General features: G+C 42.5%; 1 protein-coding gene across 1 annotated transcript in view; it reads right to left on the reverse strand.

Moving 5' to 3' along the window:
• The window catches only part of RAD51B (RAD51 paralog B), an 890,578-nt gene that overhangs the window by 260,105 nt on the left and 609,231 nt on the right, over window positions 1–21,242 (reverse strand). Inside the window, exon 5 of the mRNA XM_006884800.1 lies at window positions 6,853–6,949. Coding sequence (XP_006884862.1) covers window positions 6,853–6,949 — 97 coding nt within the window. The remainder of the gene's footprint in view (window positions 1–6,852; window positions 6,950–21,242) is intronic.

The following is a 21,242-nucleotide window of genomic DNA, read 5'->3' on the forward strand; positions in this document are numbered from 1 at the left end:
AAGAAGATGTGGCACCTGAGACCGGCCAATATCTCCTACCATTTCTTTTCCCTGTTATTTAAAGCTTGAGCATAATGACAATGAGGTACCTCTGATGGCCAAAGAAGAATTTTCAAGGGCATCTAAGAAATACGTCCTCTGTTCAGCCACCTAATGTATGTCCTAGAAGTATGTTCTTTGGATAGTAACAACTCTACAATAACCTGGAACACACCACTTTCCTGTCAACAACAGATAAGAAAATAACCATATCAAAACAAAAGGCCAGCCAAACATGAAAAACCCCCCAAACCACTTCAACTCACAGCACCTGGTCTAAAACAATGCAAATACAGAACAACAACAAGCAAACATTCAATTTCTAGTCCTATAGTAAAATTCACATTGTCACTTATTTTCACAACTGAATTAAATGCTTGGAAAAGAAGGTTCCAAATTGACAGCACACTGCCCATATAAGAAATTATTTTCAATAATTTTCTCTCATTCATTCTCAAGACACAAAAACCCTATGTCAAGAGTAATGTTAAGAAGTCCTTAGACTTGAAGTTAGTTCCACTTCTCTCATCTTTGGCTCTCCCTCCTCATCCAAACCCAACCCACTGATGGCAAATGGATTCTAACTCACGGTGGTGTGCTTGAGCCAGCAATCTCTTGGTCAGCCAACCCACACCTAAGACACTACATCCCCACCTTAAAGCAGGGCAATTCAACAGAGGAATGAACTTCAATGGGGATAATCATTCCGTAGACCCAAGGGGTGAACACAAACCTACTTAATCCAAGCAACAACCAGTCACAAATTTAATAAAAAGGGAGGGGGAAAAAGAAACAAAAACATCTTGGTAACACAAAAACAAAGAACTCTCAACTTTGCAAACTGGGAGGGTAACAGCTGGTCAGCCCAGATTAAAGGAGCGTGAGAGAGCACCTCCCCATCCCCTGACTTCTCCTCCCCCATAGACATCCCCACAGCCAGCCAGGACTCGCTTTTACAGCCCTGTGCAGATGACCTTGTTCCAGCTAAGATAGGGGCTCTTTTGATCTCCGCAGGGGGATGCTCCGAGCCTGCAGCTGGCAGATATTAATAGCACAAGATCCGTTGGGGTAGAAGGGATCTCAGTTGGGCCTGGTCACTTTTATTCCCTCCACTGGGACAGGGCAGAAAGGACTTAATTTCCCTGGATCAGCCCCTGCTGGGGACTCCTCTCAGGTCAGCTCAGATCATTTCATCGCTGGTTACTCTTGGCCGCTTGTTTTCACCCCGCAACTATTTTGCAAGGGAACTCTGTTCAAGCAGAACCCTCTGCTCTGCAGCTGAAATCTATTCCAGGGCAGGAAGGGCTTTGGGTTCACCTCCTCACGGAGTTTTTCTCACTGTCCCTGGTGTGCACATACTTCTTGTGCACATGCTCGTGTGAGAGAATGAAAGAGGTAGACACAATCAAACATGTACGTAGAGAGGGAATGAGAGTGCAGGATCTGGAAGGGCAGCAGTTACAGGTCTGCCAACATTATCAATGCTTTCCAAAGACTCTATATGTTATGTTCTATGTATGGAAATTCCAGCTCCAGGATCCTGCTTCCTGATATGCAAATCAGAATTTAAAACCCATCAGTGAGTTCCTAAACTTCATTCCTTCTACATGATCTTATCATATTAGAATAATGTTACAGCTAGAAGAAACTTTTCATATGAAAACTAAACCCACTATTGTCTGGTTGATTCTGACTCACAGCAATCTTACAGGACAGAGTAGCACTGCCCCAAAGGGTTTCCAAGGCGGTAATTTTTATAGAAACATACTGTCACATCTTCCCCTAGAGAAGCGGCTGGTGGGTGAGAATGACCAATCTTTTGGATAGCATCTAAGTGCCTGCAACACTGTGCTACCAGAACTCCTTTGGAAGAGACTTAAGCAGTCTTCCATTCCTTTAACCTGTCATTTAACAGAAGAAGAAATGGAGGCCTCCGTGGAAATAAGGTTACTAGATTTGTGTCCAAGGTCACACAGCTAATTACACAAGGGCAAAGTTAGAAGAAATTCTTGACACAACAACAAAATAATTTGCAGATATTAACCATAGTAACATTAACAACCATTGCAATATATTTGAATGTTCTAACAAATGGATCTATTTTAATATAGTTTTCATTATAGACTTTAGCAAAATATATCTTATTGGCTCACCTAAATAAACCCATGTTGCAAGGAGGGACAGGTCTTTGGAGAGGGACATCATGCTTGGGAGGGTGGAGGGATGGCGCAAGAGGGGAAGACCCTCTATGAGATGGATTGATTCAGTGAATGGGGTAATCGGGATGGGTGTGTCAGAGACAGTGCGATTGGCACAGGATAGAGCAGGGTTTAGGGCTGTTATACACAGGGTCGCTATGAGTCGCAAGCAACTCGACGGCACATAACAACAGCAACTACAAATAAACCCAACTCATTGTTGTGGAATTGGAGTCAACTCATAGCTGACCCTCTGGAAGGTAGAGGCTACACATCTCCTGAGAAAGAGTTTGCTCATCTTTCTCTCTTGGAGCAGTCTGTGACTCTGAGTCAGCCTTCGGGTCAGCAGCTCAACACCTTACCCACTAGGCTACCAAATAGAGAAAGTCTACAGCCATACTGCTGCCACATTGAGTACAACTCATAGCAACCCTCTGAAGGTACAGGCTTCCGAGCATTCAAATCTTCGTGGGAGAAGACTGCCCTTCTTTCTCCCATTGCAATCCCTGACCTTTTGATTAGCAATGGACACATTATACAATGCTACCAGGGCTCCTCAAATAAAGAAAATATCCAGGAAAAACAATTGTTTTCATTTCCCCTTGCATTACAGAACATGAGAAAGTTGGCTGAGGATGAGTTGGTAACTTTTCCAGTCCTTATGAACACAATTTGATCATTTTCTCCTAGCAGTTACGCTGGGTCCCAAAGCAATTTCCTTTGGATGTGTGTTGCTTTTCTTCTTTGGTTAAGACAAACCAGGAAGCTAGAACAAAGAAAAGTACTAGCACATACTAGTTTTCAGGTAAGGGGAAAAAAAATATCTGATCTCTTTTACAGGGCTGGATAAACACAGATATGAATACATATGAAATAATTTGAATAAGTTTTCACAATATTCACAGGTATTTTATGACATTATCATAGTTACCATGCTTCCAAAGTGTTTACTATGATACTTATACAGCATTTATTTACTGCCTACTATAAGCAGGTGGTTCCAATCCACCAGCTTATTCTGCAGGAGAAAATATGGGCAATCTCCTCCCATGCAATTTACAGCCTTAAAAACCCTCTGGAGGCTCAGAGAAGGAATGAGTAGTAGACTTAGAACTTTGCTAGTAGCAAGGGCACAACATGGATACAAAGGGAATAGGGCATTGCCTGGGTCCTTGAAAACCTGATGATCTAATTAGGAGAACATACTAATTTTTTCTAGAACTTTTCCTTATACAGCTGAGCTGGTGGAACAATCACCAAGGGGTAAGAGTGACATCAAAGAGTGGAGTAGAATAGAGGGGCTTCATGGAAGAGGTGTTTGGGGTCTTTTTTGTTTTGTTTTAGCACCTTCTTTTATTCTTTTTTTTAAAAAAATTAATTTTAACGGAAGTTTACAGAAACTTAGGGTTCATTGTTGCACTTTTCTCCCTGCCCACCTCTTCCCCCCAGTTTGCTCTTCTCTTTGAAAAGTAAAACTCTCATTGTTATGCAATCTCTCCCCCCAAGTCCACTCCACTATGCAGCCTTCACTCTGGACTCCTGTCATGACAATAATACCAAATCATATATTCCTTTTAAATAGTTCTCTCTCTCATCTCTTTCAATCCTCCACTCTTTTTCTGTCTTCCCTCAACCCCGATGTCAGTCGCATTTTACAACAGTGGCCTTATGCAATATTTGTCCTTTTGAGGTATTTCTTAAAGGAAACTCAGATCTGTGTATAAAAAGTGTGTGTGTGGGGGGGGGGGCTTGTTGTTAGGTGCCATCTTGCTGAGTACAACTCACAGCGACTCTGTGAATAACATATCTAAACCTTGCCATATTCTGTGCCATCCTCATCATCTCTGACACACTGGAGCTCATTGCTGCAGTCACTGTGTTAATCCATCTTGTTGAAGGTGTCCCTCTCTTTCACCGACCCTCTACCTTTCCAAGCATGATGTCACTTTCCAAGGATAGCTCCTCCTAACACTCTGTCCAAAGTATGTGTGACAAAGCTTTGTTATCTTCGCATCGAATGAGCACTGTGGCTTCACTTTCTCCAAGACATATTTGTTTGTTCTTTTGGCACTCCATGGGCTATTCAATACTCTTCTCCAGCATCACAGTTCAAAGACATCGATTCTTCTTTCATCGTTTTTCATTGTCCAGCTCTCAGATGCACAGCAAGTGATTGAAAAGACCATGGCCTGAATCAAAGGCACTTTACCTTCAAACGGATGGACATCATTTCTTCTCGATAATTTGAAGAGGTCTCTGATGGCAGACTTTCTTAATAGAGTAAGTCTCCTGATCTCCTGACTGCTGGTACCAGGGGTGCTGATTGTGAATCCAAGTAAGAGGAAATCATTGGTAATTTCATTGACAAAAACTTCTATTTATCATTGTGTTGTCAATCAAACCAGTGGTGAGAATTTTTGTTTTCTTTGATGAGATGTAATCCATATTGAAGGCTGTAGTCTTTGATCTTCTGCAGCAAGCACTTCAAGTCTTTATTACTTTCAGCAAGGAAGGTTTTATCATCTGTGTAATGCAGGCTGTTGATCTTAGAAAAAACAAAAATTCTAAGATGTGCTTTATCTTCTTCCCACATCTATCTTTCCTCTCATTCAAAACTCCAAACCAAAGCTCCTGCCATAAAGTCAATTCTAACTCTGAATGATTGAACGGAACACAGTAGAACTGCCTCCTGGGATTTCCAAAGCTGTATATTTTCATGGAAGCAGCCTGCTACATTTTTCTTCTGAAGAGAAGCTGTTAGATTTGAAGCACAAATGTTTTTGGTTACTCATCAAACGCTTTTATCACTACCCTACTAGGACTCCTCAACTACTGAGGCTGAAAACACATCTATAGGTATATTACGAGATAAAAACAGAAATGCTGTTCTAGAGAAGAACTGCTGTCTTTTCAGAGCAAGGTATGGAGGCCAGGAGGCCCATCAGTAGCAAACCTGGCATAGGTGAGTCACATAAGGCTGGAGAGGAAGGGAAAGGGCTGGGAAGCATTAACTTGATCTAGTGATGTCTCAGTAGCCTGGCCCACCAAAAAGAATATAAACACTCCCCTGACAGTTACATTTATTTGATGACTTCTGTGGTGTAAATATTTCTACCTTGGCTGATATCAAGCTACTAGATCCCAATAACTCATTTACCAGTTTTAGCTCATTCTTAGAAAAACCAGTTCCAGCATTTCTGAATAGGAGAATGACACAGTGGAAGGAAGCTTGGCAGTGGAATACCACCAACTTCAGAGGCTACAACTGGGATGACAACTTTGGAGTTTATGGAAAGAATCCAATTATGAGTTTAATGAATAAACTGATCACAATATATACGAGAAGGAAGAGGGCAGAGAAATACTTTGTGGAAAGAAGAACCAAATCCACTTGATAACTACAGGAGTGTAGAGGCAGGAATACCAGATAATTAAGATTTTCAGTCTGGGTAATCAAGAAGCCCTACTAGCACAAAAATTAGTGGTTCAAATCTAACAACTATTCTTCTGAAGAAAGATGTTGCAGGCTGCTTCCATACAAATTTATAACCTCAAAAACCCCAGGAGGCAATTTTACTCTGTGCTATTGGGTCATTATGAGTTAGAGTGTACTTTATGGCAGTAAGTTTGGTTTTGAGTTTTTAATAAGAGGAACTGTAGGTGTAGAAAGAAGATAGGGCTCATCTTAGAATTGTGTTTTCAAGAGAAATCTTTCATTGATACCACTCAAGTTGATCCCACTAAGGTGTAGGGATGTGGTCCTTGTAATTTCTGAAGCAATATACCAAAGCAGATCCCTGGTAGGCCATGTGGGTAGTCAGGATCTACCGCTGCGCCTGGAAGGCCCATACATGATCATGAGCAATGTTCAGATATTAACACATACAGAAAAGACTAGAACAGTTACACACATCCACCTTGTTCCGGCAGTCCCATACCGTGAAGTAAAATAGATGACAAGAAGAACTTAGAAATGTCAAGCAAGAACTTTCAATAAAGCTATAAACCACCCACCAGTTCAGTGGTGTAATTTCCCTAGCTACGTAGAGCTTATTGCCGCCAGAACCAGTGTCGCCTCTCTGACCTTTTGTAGCATGGGAGGGTGGAGAAAATTTTGCAGATTTACCAATATGGAGATTTGTCTGAATCTTTCTACAAAGCTGCTCAAAAATGTCTCTCCACTACATGAAAGCTCGTGTATACTTTTAACCAGTCCCAAGGTACCCACACAAAAAAGTTTCAGCTGTGATGTGACCACAGCTAAAGGCAACATCGGAGCATCCAAGCGAAAAAGAAATTCATGGATCAGTCCACCAGGTTCCCCTGCTTCGGATCTGAAACAACCCATGGAGAGTGATAAGCTTCAAGATCCAGCTGATGGGTGTCTCTGAGGAGTACTCACGCAAGTGAAAAGGGACGCTCACTTGGATAGACAGGACAAGAGTACAAGGGATCAGGTACCAGGAAAGGTGGCCAAGCCTAAGTCACCAGGCTCCAGCTGGGTTCATGCGCTAGAATCTTTTAGCTATGTCTCCCAGCTCTCAACAGGAGGCAGGGAGGCAGTGGGGCTGTATGTCAGTGTCAAGTTGCAGCCTCTCTAGGACAGATCTCTTACCTTCAGACAGGGACAAATCATCAGCTGGAGACACCAGGTCTGCCTGAGACGTGAGGGCCCTGCTCGGATGGGTTGTAATTTGATTCGTCAAGATAACCTGTGAACAGACAAGGAGAAGGTGGGGGCAGGGAGAAGAAAGGGAGAGAAGACTAAATTAATTATTAGAGCTATCAAGAGGCAGACTGTGGTTTAGGGGAAGGCTGATAAGTGTACAGGTAGGAAAACCCCAGCTCTGACTTTCAGCAACTTTATCTTTCAGTCAGAATATCTGGCAGGCCCTGTTGGTCATTCAAAACACACAAAAAACTGAAGAAGGAGACTAATTTTTTCCCCCTGAGCTTAAACTGTGAATCATTTCTTTCTCAATATTGAGTTAAGTTGTGACTGAGCAGTGTTGTTCTTTTAGCTCAAGAGCAGAAGGCTAACTAGAGTAATAAAATGCTATACACACATCTTACCAGGTGCTGACTTTTGAAAGCTACAACCACAAACACTTCTAGGGTGAAATGAAAGTAATAATTAAAAAATTTCCAGTTTTGTACAATAGGCACAAGATTCATCTTCCCATGGTATAACATACTTCTTTAGAAATCCCTCAAATTCTAACAAAGAATACCAAAAGTATCAGTGTACATTTAAAACACATTAACATTATCCTACCTACCCAAAATAAAGACTCCAGTGTTCCTGATGACCACTCTAAAACCACTAATTCACCGGATGTTGAGGAATAGAATCCACAGCTGACCTTCCAGCTAGTTTTCAGAGGCAGTAAATCTCATGGGAGGAGACTGCCGATCCTTCTCCCATGGAGCAGCTGGTACATTCGAACTACTTACCTCTGGACTGACAGTGCAATTCCTTACCATTTAGCCACTAGGGCCCCCTAATTCACTTAATGCCATGTAACATTTTCACATTTGGCAGGTGAGAAACTATTCTTTTCCTTAATATTTCTTATTTGGTAAAAATATTTCTTGTTTAGATCTAAAGGAAGAATAAAATATAGATCCTTTCCTGGAAGATTGCAACACGATTAACATTGTAATAATTTTCTAGAGCCTGAAGGATGCTATCATGGATACAACCAGTCAGCATACTGGTCACTCAAAGGCCACTTCCCTTCTGAAAAGGGGACCTAGTGATTAGTGCACAGTTGACTGGAATACACCAGCAGGCTGTCTTGGTCTGTCTCAAAGGTCAAATGAAAGTCTCTTTTCCATATTATCCAGCATTTCAGCCATAACTCTGTCACTGTCTCTTGACAAGCCATTAACATACTGTAAGTATAGTACCAGTGGCTACTCTCAAACTCACTGCTATAGAGTTAGAATTCATAATTTACCCTCCAGGTTTGTGGATGCAAACTACCTGAGAGGCACCATGGTGGGGTGGACAGAGAAACCCCCTGCACCACCCGAGCTCCCTCAGCAATGGTCAGATATGGTGGCGTGCCCCTGGGATTTGCTAACCTTCTTCTCTCTATTCCTCTCTATCCCCATATTCTTTTGTATTACTACTTTTCATTGGTAAATACTGCATAGGACAGACCCTTACTATGATAGCTAGAGACAGTAAAATAAAAGTCTGTTCTTTTAGGAGGTAGAGATACTTATGAAGGAATATGAATCAGAAACTGTGTATGTGTCTCCCTTTACACTACACGGAGGGAATGAGCTTTGGATTTCTAAGAAACTGGGTTCAAATTCTGCCTCTACCTCTGTGTACTTTGGGAAAGTTATTTAAGCTTCTGTGCTGCTTTGTTCACAGGTAAAATAAGATCCATCTCATAAAACTGCTACTAGAATTCAATGAAATAATAAATATCAGCTACATAGCATAGCATCTGAACCATAGTAAATATTCAATAAATGGCAACAATTGTTATTATTATCCTACATCAGAATGAGAATATTTATATTAGTAAATTAATATATGTATCAATTAGTTTAAGAACGATACACTAAATCACAATTTTGAACATCAAGATATGCTTTAATGACAGATGCTTTCAACTAATCTCTTTTAAAGAATTAAGTTGAATTTTATTATAAAGCATTTTATAAAACTCTCACTTAAAAAAGATATTAATTACTTAAAACAAAGCTAATAGACATTAGCCTTGTAAATGCTCTGAAAGCCTATGCTTTCTTCCTACCAATGGTTGAAATGATGTATCTGTGGGGCCCAAAATAATTAGTGTGAAACTGGTGAGGTAAATAGTCAGGAAAACTGTAATTTTTAAAGATTCATTGAAAAGATGGTTTGGTTAACATGAGTAAAACGCAGAAAAGAAATATTTACTAAATACATTTCATGGCCCTGTGCATGTCTTCTTCAGAAATTAATACAGCATTTCCGAATATACTCAAACCACTGGTTCTCAATTTTATTATTATTTCACTGGACTTGTAATGGAAATTTGTACTGATGCTGGTCTCTCTGTACAGAGTTGATGACATGATATCTTGCGAAGGCTAAAACTAAACTACAGATACCCGCTGAAGGACACCCACCCCCATTTCCACTTCCGACAGCAATAGCTGATGAAGAAGAGAACATTTCCACTCTTCAATGGCAAGAAAACAAGTTCCTAAAGGGTTCTGCTAGTAAATGAGTCTGAAAGCCAAATCACTGAAAGGCTGCACAGAAACAAACGGAAGGGCTTGCTAATCACACTATCTTACTGAATTGTTGTGGTTTTCCAAATCCGTGTTCAGCAAAATAGTAGAATGGAAACATTTTCAAACAGCATTGATGGCAAATAAGCACTTCTTGGGCAGAAGCCTACAGATATATTTCCCTCTGAGGCAACGTAGAGACTTGAAAACTACATTCTGAAAATAACTTACAAAATACTCTTGTAAGTTATAAACTCATAGGGTCGCTATGAGTCATCTATGACTCGACGGCACCAAACAACAACAAGTTATAAAAAGAATCTCAAGACTACCTGGTTTCCGAAAGTGAGTTCAGACTGACATTTTAGAGGGGTTTCCCTGCGGCTTTACTTCACTGGAAAGATTGGGGCTTCTGTTCTTCAGTACTGAATCTGTGTAAGAGCATTTTCACAAACACAAGCGTGAAGGCTTTGGGAGCTGACAGACCTGAGTTCAGGGATCTACCACTTAGCTGTATGACAATGAGGGTGTTTCATAACACCTTTGGCTAGAAAAACAACACTTAATTTACAAAGTTGTGAGGCTCAAACTAGACGAAGTCCTTAGCGCAGTGCCTGACCTAAGTTGTTGTCAAGCACTCTGAAGTCATTTCCAACTCATTGTGGCCCCAAGTGACAAAGCTGACCACATCCATCTGGTTCTTTACAGAAGTAGATCGCCAGGTTTTTTATCACACAGAACCTTGAGGTGGGTTTGAACCACCAATCTTTTGGTTAGCAGCTGATTGTTTCACCATTGTGCCACCAGGGCTCATCTGACCTATGCTAAAGGCTTGGTGAATATTAGCCTTCATTACTGTTATTAGTTATCCTTTGTTCATTCATACTTTGGTTGTTTAGATAGAAAATAATCTCATCTGATTCCCTTTATATACAACATATAGCCAACTGCTGATACAACGCAAATATTTGTTGTTGATGTGTTAAACAGCAATAAGAGAATTAACTGAAAGTTCATAGGCTATTTTTTTCTATTTCTTTAAAAGTAGTTGTTGTTGTTAGCTGCTGTCGAGTTAAGTACAATTTAGTTAACCTACACAGAACAAAAGCAATTGCTTGCTATGCATCAGAAAGCTGGACAATGATTAGGGATGATAGAAGGAGAAATGATGTTGTTAAGCTGTGGTGCTGGAGAAGAGTATTGAACATACCATGGACTGCTAAGAAAGCGAACAGGTTCATCCTAGAGAGAGTGAAACCAGGTTGGTCCTTGGAGGCAAGGATTCTGAAGCTTCATCTGACATACTTTAGACATGTTGCCATGAGGGAACAGTCCCTGGAGAGAGGGACATCATGCTTGGGAGGGTTGAGGGACAGCACAGGAGAGGAAAACCCTCTATGAGGTGGATTGACTCAGTGACTGCAGTAATGGGGGTAGGTGTGTCAGAGACAATAGGTAGAGGATAGAGCAGGGTTTAGGGCTATTTTACATAGGGTCACTAAGAGTCACAAGCAATTTGATGGCACTTAACAGCAGCCATAAATAACAGATCTGAACCGTGTCCTATCTTGTGCCATCCTCTAATTTCTGACATTGTTGTTGTTGTTATGTGCCATCGAGTCATTTGCGACTCATAGCGACCCTATGCACAACAGCCCTAAACCCTGCTCTATCCTGCGCCAACCGCACGGCCTCTGACACACCCATCCTGATTACCCCAGTCACCTAATCAATCCATCTCATAGAGGGTCTCCCCCTCCTGCGCTGTCCCTCCACCCTCCCAAGCATGATGTCCCTCTCCAAGGACCCGTCCCTCCTGGCAACATGTCCAAAGTATGTCAGACGAAGTCCCAGAATCCTTGCCTCCAAGGAGTAGCTTGGTTTAATCCTCTCCAAGATGAATCTGTTTGCTTTCCTGGCAGTCCATGGTACATTCAGTACTCTTCTCCAGCACCACAGCTCAAAGGCATCAACTCTCCTTCTGTCCTCCCTAGTCATTGTCCAACTCTCTGATGCATAGCAAGCGATTGCAAAGACCATGGCGGTTATCAGGCGCACCTTAGTCTCCAGAGAGACACCGTTGCTCCTGAGTACTTTAGAGAGGTCCCTAACAGCAGACTTTCCCATCGCGATATGCTTTTTGATTTCCTGACTGCTGGTGCCAAGAGTGTTGACTGTGGAGCCGAGCAAACTGAAGCTGTGAACAATCTCAATCTCTTCGTCATCCATCCTGACGATGCCAATTGGTCCAGTGGTGAGAATCTTTGTCTTCTTGACATTGAGCCTCAGTCCATACTGAAGGCTGCAGTCCTTGACCCTTCGCAGCAAGTGCATGAGGTCCTCCTCAGTTTCAGCAAGCAGGGTTGTGTCATCTGCATAACGCAGATTGTTAATACATCTTCCACCAATCCTGATGCCACAATTCTCCTCATAGAGCCCAGCCTCCCGGATAATCTGCTCCGCATACTTGTTGATAAGGTATGGAGACAAGATGCATCCCTGGCGCACACCCTTCCCAATTTTGAACCATGCAGTGTTACCCTGCTCTGTTCTGACAACTGCCTCTTGCAGCCATCACTGCGTCAATCCATCTGCTTGAGGGTCATCCTCTCTTTCATGGACTCCTCACCTTTCCAAGCATTTTGTCCCTCTCCAAGGAATAGCCTCTCCTAACAACATGCCCACAAATGTGAAGCTTTGTTACCTTTGCCTCCAAGGAGCACTCTGACCATACTTTCTCCAAGACATTTCTGTTGTTCATCAAAACATACAAAACCCACCCTTCCAACTAATAACAACCACAAACCCAGGGACCAGAGTGGGATCTCTTAGACCAAGCGGAAGATAAAAATGGTCATGATTATACCCAAAGTCAGAAGAAATGAAATACAGCTTAAAGTTTACTCTTCAGGGTGAAGCAAACACTCTACCTACTTGGGGGAACAAGAAGGTCTATAAACTGTATAAAGTCGCTATTGTCTAATACTCACTGTTATATCTGGGAAGTCTATGTACTCCCAAGGCTCCCTTAAAGTTCCTTCTTGATTTGGACGCTATTAAGAAGTATGTCTGAAGCACTGCAATCCCACAGGTACACAGTTCAAATCCACCAGATGCTCTGCTGGAGAAGGAGGTACAATCTCCTCCTGTACCAATCAGATCCAATCTGACGGTACACACACACAAAATAAAATAATAATTTTAAAAAAAGGAGTATATCTGAATAGAAAATGGCCCCTTCTCATGTCAACTAAACTTTTGAGTCCTTGCTCCCCCTTACCAAGGTGTTATTGTGCGGTTTAATATCTTCCTTCGACAACTATGGCCCTAGGTTTGAATTTTCCCTTTCCAGCATCTCCAAACCTTCCCCCCCCAAAAATTCCCAGCCATTAAATTGATCAAGTTGGAACCAACTCAACGGGTTTTCCAAGGTTATTTAAAAAAAAAATACATCCTTCAATGGGTTTTCAGAGGCTATAAATCACACAGGAGAAGATTGCAGATTTTCTCCCATTATATATGCTCAATTTATGGATCAATTAAATAGTGTTAAAAATAAAGAAATAAGAGTTATAAATAACTCAGTATGTCCTGTTTACACAGAGGTCAGAACTCATTTTACAAGACACAGAAAAGCAATGGAGAGACAAGAACCAAGTAAAGAACAGATGAACAGGTAGGGAAGGTAGATGGAGGGTCAATGTGGTTTTGGTCAGAAGGCCAAGGTTCCTAAGAATGAAAAGTCAACAAAAATATAAGACTCAATCCTTCTAATTATAAAAAATACATTAAGATAGCAAACACATTACAATATGAGGATAGGAGCAGAATAAGCTGGTCAGAGGAACCATCCATCAGTCCCCAGGGCCAGAGATCCTGCAAGAGGATCAGGTGAGACTAACTCTTCGCCAATCTATGTGCTCAATGACAAACATCTGCCTTCAGCTGCACCATCTTTCTTTGGCTATTCCATTACTAGAATATATCTAGGCAATACCCAAACCCTATTTACCCTTGCTGCTCTTGGGCCAGAATGGGTTTTACCTTAAAGGAGTCATTGTATGTATCTAGTGCTGAAGAGCAATAGTATCACTCTGGAGACTGAGGTACACTTGATGATACAGGCCATGGTCTACGCGTTAGAGAGCTGGACAATGACTAGGGAGGATAGACGGAGAATTGATGTCTTTGAGATGTGGTGTTGGAGAGGAGTATTGACTATATCATGGACTGCTAAGAAAACGAACAGGTCCATCCTAGAGAGGATTAAACCAGGTAAACCAGGCTGCTCCTTGGAGGCAAGGATTCTGAAGCTTTGTCTGACATACTTTGGACATGTTGCAAGGAGGGACGGTACTTGGAGAAGGACATCATGCTTGGGAGGGTGGAGGCACAGCACGGGAGAAAAAGACCCTCTATGGGGTGGATTGATTCAGTGACTGGGGTAATTGGGGTAGGTATGTCAGAGACAGTGAGATTGGCACAGGATAGAGCAGGCTTTAGGGCTGTTGTACATAGGGTCGCTATGAGTCGCAGGCAACTCGATGGCACATAACAACAATAACAACAACAACAACAACAGTGTGATATACCCTACATTAAAATATTAGAATTACCTTTGCTGAGGCACCTATGGGAAGCCACTTTGCACGTGTAAGCCTACTGTGGGTGCTGGAATTTCTAAAATAGGACAGCTCTGGAGAAACCAATAAGGGAACTCCCAGGAATAAAGGAATAATCTTTGAAGGAAGCAACTTCTTCTGTTTTACTCATGGCAGGTGACAGAGAAGAGAGAGTGTGTGGTTAGCAAGGGAAAGAGTAAGATGGAAAGGGGGCCCTTGGTTAGCAGGTGAGACCTACATGGTTAGCAAGAAAAGAACTATTTACAAGTCCGATTGTTCTAAGGACCTAAGAATATGACACATGCCATCATCCCCGTTTTGCAACGCCTTGGGGTCAGAGGAGAGGCAGATTTTGCAATCCTCACTTTGCACAGAGTGAACATGAGTCACCTGCCTGAGATCATAGTACCGATAAGAGGGCTGGGCAGACTCCCCTTTTTCTCCCTAGCCCACTCTCTCCCCAGGGCAATGCTGAGCTGAGGGAACACAAAGAGAATGACACATATGCCAAGCATGCGAGGCAATTCTAGCTGTCAGGCTGTTTCGTGGCTTTCAGGGGCCTCCTAGTAGGTATGACTTGTCATTTCCGAGGCCCGAGTAGCTGGAAAACTAAACTTCCTCATAGAACTCATGGCCATTGCAATAGAGTTAAAGGGAGAATCCAATGGGTTTGAAGATTGCTTTAATTGAGTCTAGAGAGTTAGGAGCAGTGATTGTCCTGACCGGTCAGCCAGCTTCATAATCTGGCCAGTCAAAGTCTGAGCCACAACGTGGAAAAGTGGGTGCTGATCCAACTCACAAACTTTCTAGCACTAACTTGGTCTCTTTCTGCCTATCGTTGCTTTTGAAGGCAGAGCTAATATATATGTGTGTGTACATGTTATTTTTGTTGTTGTGTACTGTAAAGTCAGAACTGACCCATAGCTAACCCTCAGGCTGGTTTTCAGAGGCAGCTAATAACACGGAAGGAGATTGCCCATCCTTCTTCCGCAGAATGACTGGTGGGATTTGAACCTTGCGCCATGTATATGCACATTTATATTTAAAATTGTCCATATTGTTTTGTGACACTTTAGAAAATGTCCTGTTGGTAACCCAAATGATCCGAATGACCAGCTCGGACAATGACTGAGCCTTTCTACCCAGAGGCACTGGATAAATAAAAAAATTCGGAGTTTTAATCCTGGCTCTGTTAAGGGTTGCTGAATGCCTTGCTTTTAAGGAGACAGAGGCCAGAACTTTCCTGTGAGAAATTGTTCGGGTTCACTGAGTCCTTTCATCACCAAGGCTCGAGAGAAAGGCCCTGGAGTGGTTCCCTCTGACTCGGTCTCTTGCTGCTCAGCTATGATTGTGTGTGCCCCGACCCATCTGCTGTGGGTAAAAGACTGGTGAGAGCTAGCCAGGAGGAAAGAAGGGGAAAGGGGGCAGTGGGACAAGGCAAGAGGCATGGGGAATAGATGAGAAGAGTGGGAGGGTGTTCTGGGAACAGGGAACAGGCCCCTAAACGCAGGTCTACAGAGCCACCCCCGGCCCACCCCTCTCCCCAGCCAGCTCTTCATTCCACCAACTTTCCACACACTTCCAGCTTTGTAAAGAGATAGCTGCTATTTGCTGTGAAGTAAAATCAGACCAAATCTTCTGGAGTCTGAGCATCACAGAAACAAGTCTGGTTTTGCTATTCAGCAGGTTAGTTGTGCCAAGCTATGGACAATTATAAAGTATTCCATTATGATTTTTTTTTTTCCTTTAGCATCAGCCCAGAGACTATCAAGTGTCAGCTGCAGAATAAAGAACTGATAAGGTTTTGGTATTTTCAGCCTGCTATTTCCATCTTAAAGGGTTGCATGACAATTGTTTTCTGGGAAAATCTAAAAGGCTGTGGGGAATTTTCCCCTGGAATTATTTGTTGAGAAAGGACTAAACTTCAATTTGGCTCGAAGAAAACACTGGCGTGGGGGGTCTGGAGACTAGGTTTTATTTCTGGCTCTGTTAATAGCCTGCTGTGCAATTCTGGGATACACTCCTAACTCTTCTGTACCTAGAAGTGTTGCGTCCATGCAAGATAAGGAGAGAATGAACCCATTGTGACTGTAAATATAGCAGGCTGCTAAGAAAATGTCATGTAAGTTTCATCTCACAGTAGTATCTGTGCTGTACTTAAAATTCCAGCGTTATCATTGATGCCCATCACGTCAACCTTGAGAAATCCATCCAGCACAGAGCCAGCTCTGGCAGCGGTAGAGGAAGAGAGGAGGAGAAGAAAAGAATGAGGGAGGCAACCTTAAATAATTTTGTGTTTATGGTCGGATTATTTTCCATCTTGATAAAACGCATGCCTCTCATTACTGACTCTCAGGGAGTAGGGAGTGAAAAAAAAAGAAAAAAAATCTCTGTAGATTCACTTTGAAAGCCAACTTCCAAGCAGGGGAGTGCCTGGAGAAGATGCTGGCTCAGTCTAAGGCAATGCAGATGGAGAAAAAGGCTAGACTCTCTTCAGGTGTAAACAGGCACAGCTCACTCACTCAGTGACAAAGGAACAGGCAATATTGCTTCCACCCCATGCCAGCCATGGCCTCCAACCAAGAATTCAGAGAACACAGCATAAAGGCTAAGAACTATTCTGCCGTTTGGTCAAAATAAACACAGTCGGGACTGCGTGGCTTTGCAGGATGGCTGTTCTCCTTGGCCTGTGTCTCCTGGGAGCCCACACGAGAAACAGTGGAAAGCCTAGGCCAGGTGGGCTCTCAGGACCCAGATGTGGGAGTGGAAAGCTCTGGTTCCACAGCTGTCAGACTGTTCCACTGGCCCTGATGGGGCTGAGGTTAACACATTTTAGGTCCGGGTCTTAGATGGGGCCGATAATGGTAATGCAGCCACAAACAGCAAGCTGGTGGCATGCTCTTTGCACCGTTTGGCCAGCTTCGCAGCATCCTGTCAATGACCTTGGGCCTGTTGCAGGAAATAACATGCACCATTAGCGGATGGTGGCAGCGTGTTCACAGTGGTTTCAAATGGTGCCTTTGCCAACTGTCTGCAAATCTTCAGTTAGCATGGGCCCAAAAAACAGTCTCTGGCCAGCCAGGGACTGGAAAAGAACAAGTCCAATAGTCAGATGACTCTGAGGTTCACACATGCGTGGAAGACACTTTCCTGCCAGCCTTCAGCTGCACCATACAAGGTCTGCGCCCAGGAGCTCTTGTGTGAAGTTTGTTTTGTTGCATTTGCCTACGCCCTCGCCACTGCCCACTGAGCCCACGGAAAGGCAGGAGAGATGAATTTCCAGCAGCCCCCTGAGTTTCTGCTGACCTTTGACGGTGTTTTTGTTACTTGAGGGTGCTTTCTATTCACGTGTACGCCTAGGCGCTGGGGATTCCCCTCCTTTTGATTTGCGAGGAGGATTAGAAAGAACGCTCTGTGATCAGGTCATCGCACATGGCTGCTTATTAACTGATTTCCCCTTCTTAGATTTATTTGAGACCAAGAGAAAAAGTTCTGTTGAGTCACTTGTCCCCTGGGGGTCTGAGAATGTGGCACTTGAGGGGGAGTCCAAGCTGATGACACCAGCTTTCTTACCCTCCAGCCCCAGCCGCCCTTGCAGGAGGCTCAGAGGAGAGAGAAGCTGAAGCTCCAAGGAGCCTCTGGCCTCATCCAGCCCCTAAGAAACATCCAGAAGGAAATGAGCCAGCGCCAGGCCTGATCCCACGGATTCCCACACCACCAAGGCTCTACCCAAACAAAAGAGAACCCAACTTTAAAGGGTTCTCCAATCTCAGTGACTGGGTAGAGTGTGTCTCCAAGTCTGTCTCCAGCTTGAGTGTGTGGTGTAAAGTAAAGCAAAAGTCACTCATTATCTGTTTAAAAAGAGGTCAAAAGGCCTGCCTCGGAACAAATTTCTCTATTGACTGTCTTATCAGATAGTCTCTAGAACACAAACCATTTATCTGATGTCATCAAGGAAGGGTTCTTCTGGAAGGTGTGATTATCTTTTGCTGATTTTTTTTTTTTTAAAAGAATGTTGTCTGTGTCAGTGCTTAAATAAATGACCTCAGTACAGGCAAACAACAATAACCTACATTTAAACAAAGTCAACATGGAGAGACATAAGAAGACCAGGTCCAAAACAAATACATTAAAATGGCTAAATATTTACATGGTGAGAAGGGGCAGGCTTCCTTCTATGGCTGTGCCCTTGGAGGGGTAAGCTAGCATGATCTCTAACACGCCAGCTCACAGTCACAAGATACAGCCCATAAAATGAATGTCCTGGTCAAGGGCAGGTAACACTCAGGTCACAAGCTCTAGTGCCAGGATGGCAAACAAAGTTTTGGTCTCTGATGCCCACTCCACAGTGGCAAGGTGACAGCTACATGAAGTACTGTCCCAAGAGAAATGTGAGGCTTTGTGCCCAGGGGACTGTGAGGCATTGTGTGCTGTAAGTTGTCTAAAAATGGCCCAATATAAACACACATGGGTTATTTCCTATGAAATTTTGTTGTTGTTGGCTATCTTGTTGACATCTCATCTTGATGTTATTAGCAATTATAATTACGCCACTTTACATGTGTAAGGTGATCCACCTTTTTCAAAGTCTACTAACAGCAATCGTGTTGTTGACCCTCACTACTGACACAGTGGAGGAGACACAGTCTAGCAGTAACTACAGGAATCCGATGGTGTTTTGTTTGGCACTTCCTTTAGCAAGTGTTTAATATCTATTAGTTAAGCCTCACACTTCAGTAAGGTAAGCATGATTATCCTAGTTTTGAGGAAATTGAGGTTCAGAGAAATAATGCCATTTTCTGAGATCAAAGAGCTACCATGTGGTAAAGTCAGATCCAAACCAGGGCTGTCTATGTCTCTGGTTTACATAGTTTGTGCCATATGAAAGGATTATAATAAGAAAATTCATTGCTTCTTAGATATTTCTTGATTGGCTTCCTCAGAGCAAAGCAAATGCTGATTATTAGACTGACCAAGTCCTAGGCTGCTCTATAATGAAAATTCTGTACCAAGGAAAACTGTAGAATAAGATAAACTTTCAGTATCAAGAAGTAATAACGAGACTGTTGAGAATTCAGGTGGGTAGAGCTGGAAATATTGAATCTTTAGACCAGGGAGGAACCATGTTTTAGTAGGTATGGTAAGGGAAAGGATACAGACTCATAGGGTCTATTTCTGTCTTGGCCACTAACCACGCTAATATTTTCACTTCTGCTTAAAATGTGATGATGAGCATTTCTGAAGAAAGGCTGCCCTATATCAACAAAATAAGAAGAGGCAATTAGCTGGTTAAATGTGGTGGTTCCACAGACAGCACTGAGATCTGTCACATGAGCCCACAGCTGGGACAAATCCCATCTGGACATTTGCCTTTTCAACTTCATTTCAACCAGCAATGGGTCTGTAGCAATCCTTAAACATGAATGATAATAGTATCTATGTTTTCAAAACGCTTGAAAGACTATCTTTGGTTTACTTGAGATCCTTTTGAAACCTTCAAGGGGTTTGTTTTTTCTTTCCTACTTGAAATGATATTTACATTTCTTTTTCAGACTGGTTGTTAATGGCATGATGATAGGGTTAAAGAAGAAAAACTTAAAAAAAAATTAAAAAAAAGAAGAAAAACTTTAACTGACTCTTAATATACTTGGAAATTGATTCATTAAATATATTAATGCCTCTGCAATCTGGTGGTATTCCTGGCCCTATAAGATGAACACTCCAATATGTACACGGTGGGCAGAAGGTTGTTAAAGTTATCTAGACTAGAGGCCGGGTGGGTTTATGCCGGTGACTGAGTGGGTTAGACCTTCAATGCTGTAAAAGTGTATCATGATCTCTTTTGGGGTGGGGTGCAGGGGAACAGCACAGGATCTGTGGGTAGTTACTGCCCAATTCCACATATCTAAAATCTTAGAGCTAAGAGCAAGCCTTGTGGAAGACTTTCTCCCTCGATCCAGGCCTGCACAGAATGGATGCCCAGCTGTTTTGGGAGGGGAGGACAAGCAAACTCTTTTCCCTGGATTGTTTACAACACAGTATTCCTTCTCATGGACACCTCCTGCCCTCCCCAGCACCACATCGAAATGACTGACTCTGCCTGTCATTGCAGTGAATCGAGGCAAATAAATAGATTCTCTTTAAGTTTGTGGTCTCAACTCCTTGTTGGTTTATTGCAAAATTAAAGGGCATACAGAGTAGAAACATCAATCAGTAACCAGCAGAGGCATAAGCTGTTTGTGGAATGTACTGAGGAGCAGGAAAGAAGAGGAGGGAAAATGAAAAGAAATCTCATGAAATGGTCATTTGTTGGGAGAACAGAGTGGGAGGGGAAATCCGAAATTCACATGCAACATCATTTAGGAAAAGTCTTATTAAAGGTTTCCTGTCTCGCCAGGAGAGCAGGCACAGGAACGCAAACAAAAATCCCTCAAAATGATCTGCCATTTATTAGTGCTAGTTTCTTGTGGGTTCTGCTGTATTCCATAGACACAGCCAGAAGTTGTGGCTAACGGGCTGGAACAGTGACTCAGCAGGCCCAGGACCAAAGGAGAGAGAGTAGAAACAGTGAATTGTTTGTCATAAAACAAATAAACAAACACAGCCCTCTGCTCAAAGTTACCTTGCCTCAGCATCCTTTTATTTAAAGTAAAAGTATCTAGTCTCATTCCTTATTCTCAAATTTTTATGTTTGTTTGTTGTGTTTTGTGGTGTGTGTGTGTGTGTGTATTTGAGACAGTACAAATTGAAAGTCAACATGTAGTTTAAGAGAAGAGAATTAAAACAATACTCCTGGGTGCCAAATTATCTTTCTATGTGTCATGTTTATATAACCCTCTTTGATCCTCATTGCAATCCTATGAGGTGTGTCATCAGGTTGAAAGGTATGGAGATAGGACACATCCCTGGTATACACCCTTCCCAATTTTGAACCATGCAGTGTTACCCTGCTCTGTTCTGACGACTGTCTCTTGGTCCAAGTATAAGTTTCTCATTAGCACAATCAAGTGTTCTGGGATTCCAATTCTTCTCAGAGTTAGCCAGAGTTTGTTATGATCCAAACAGTCAAACTCCTTTGCATAATCAATGAAACACAGATAGACATTCCTCTGGTATTCCCTGCTTTCAGCTAAGATCCATCTAACAT

This window comes from Elephantulus edwardii, unplaced genomic scaffold, assembly GCF_000299155.1.
Source record: "Elephantulus edwardii isolate Elephantulus edwardi_28Jun2011 unplaced genomic scaffold, EleEdw1.0 scaffold00037, whole genome shotgun sequence".
Classification (NCBI taxonomy): Eukaryota; Metazoa; Chordata; class Mammalia; order Macroscelidea; family Macroscelididae; genus Elephantulus; species Elephantulus edwardii.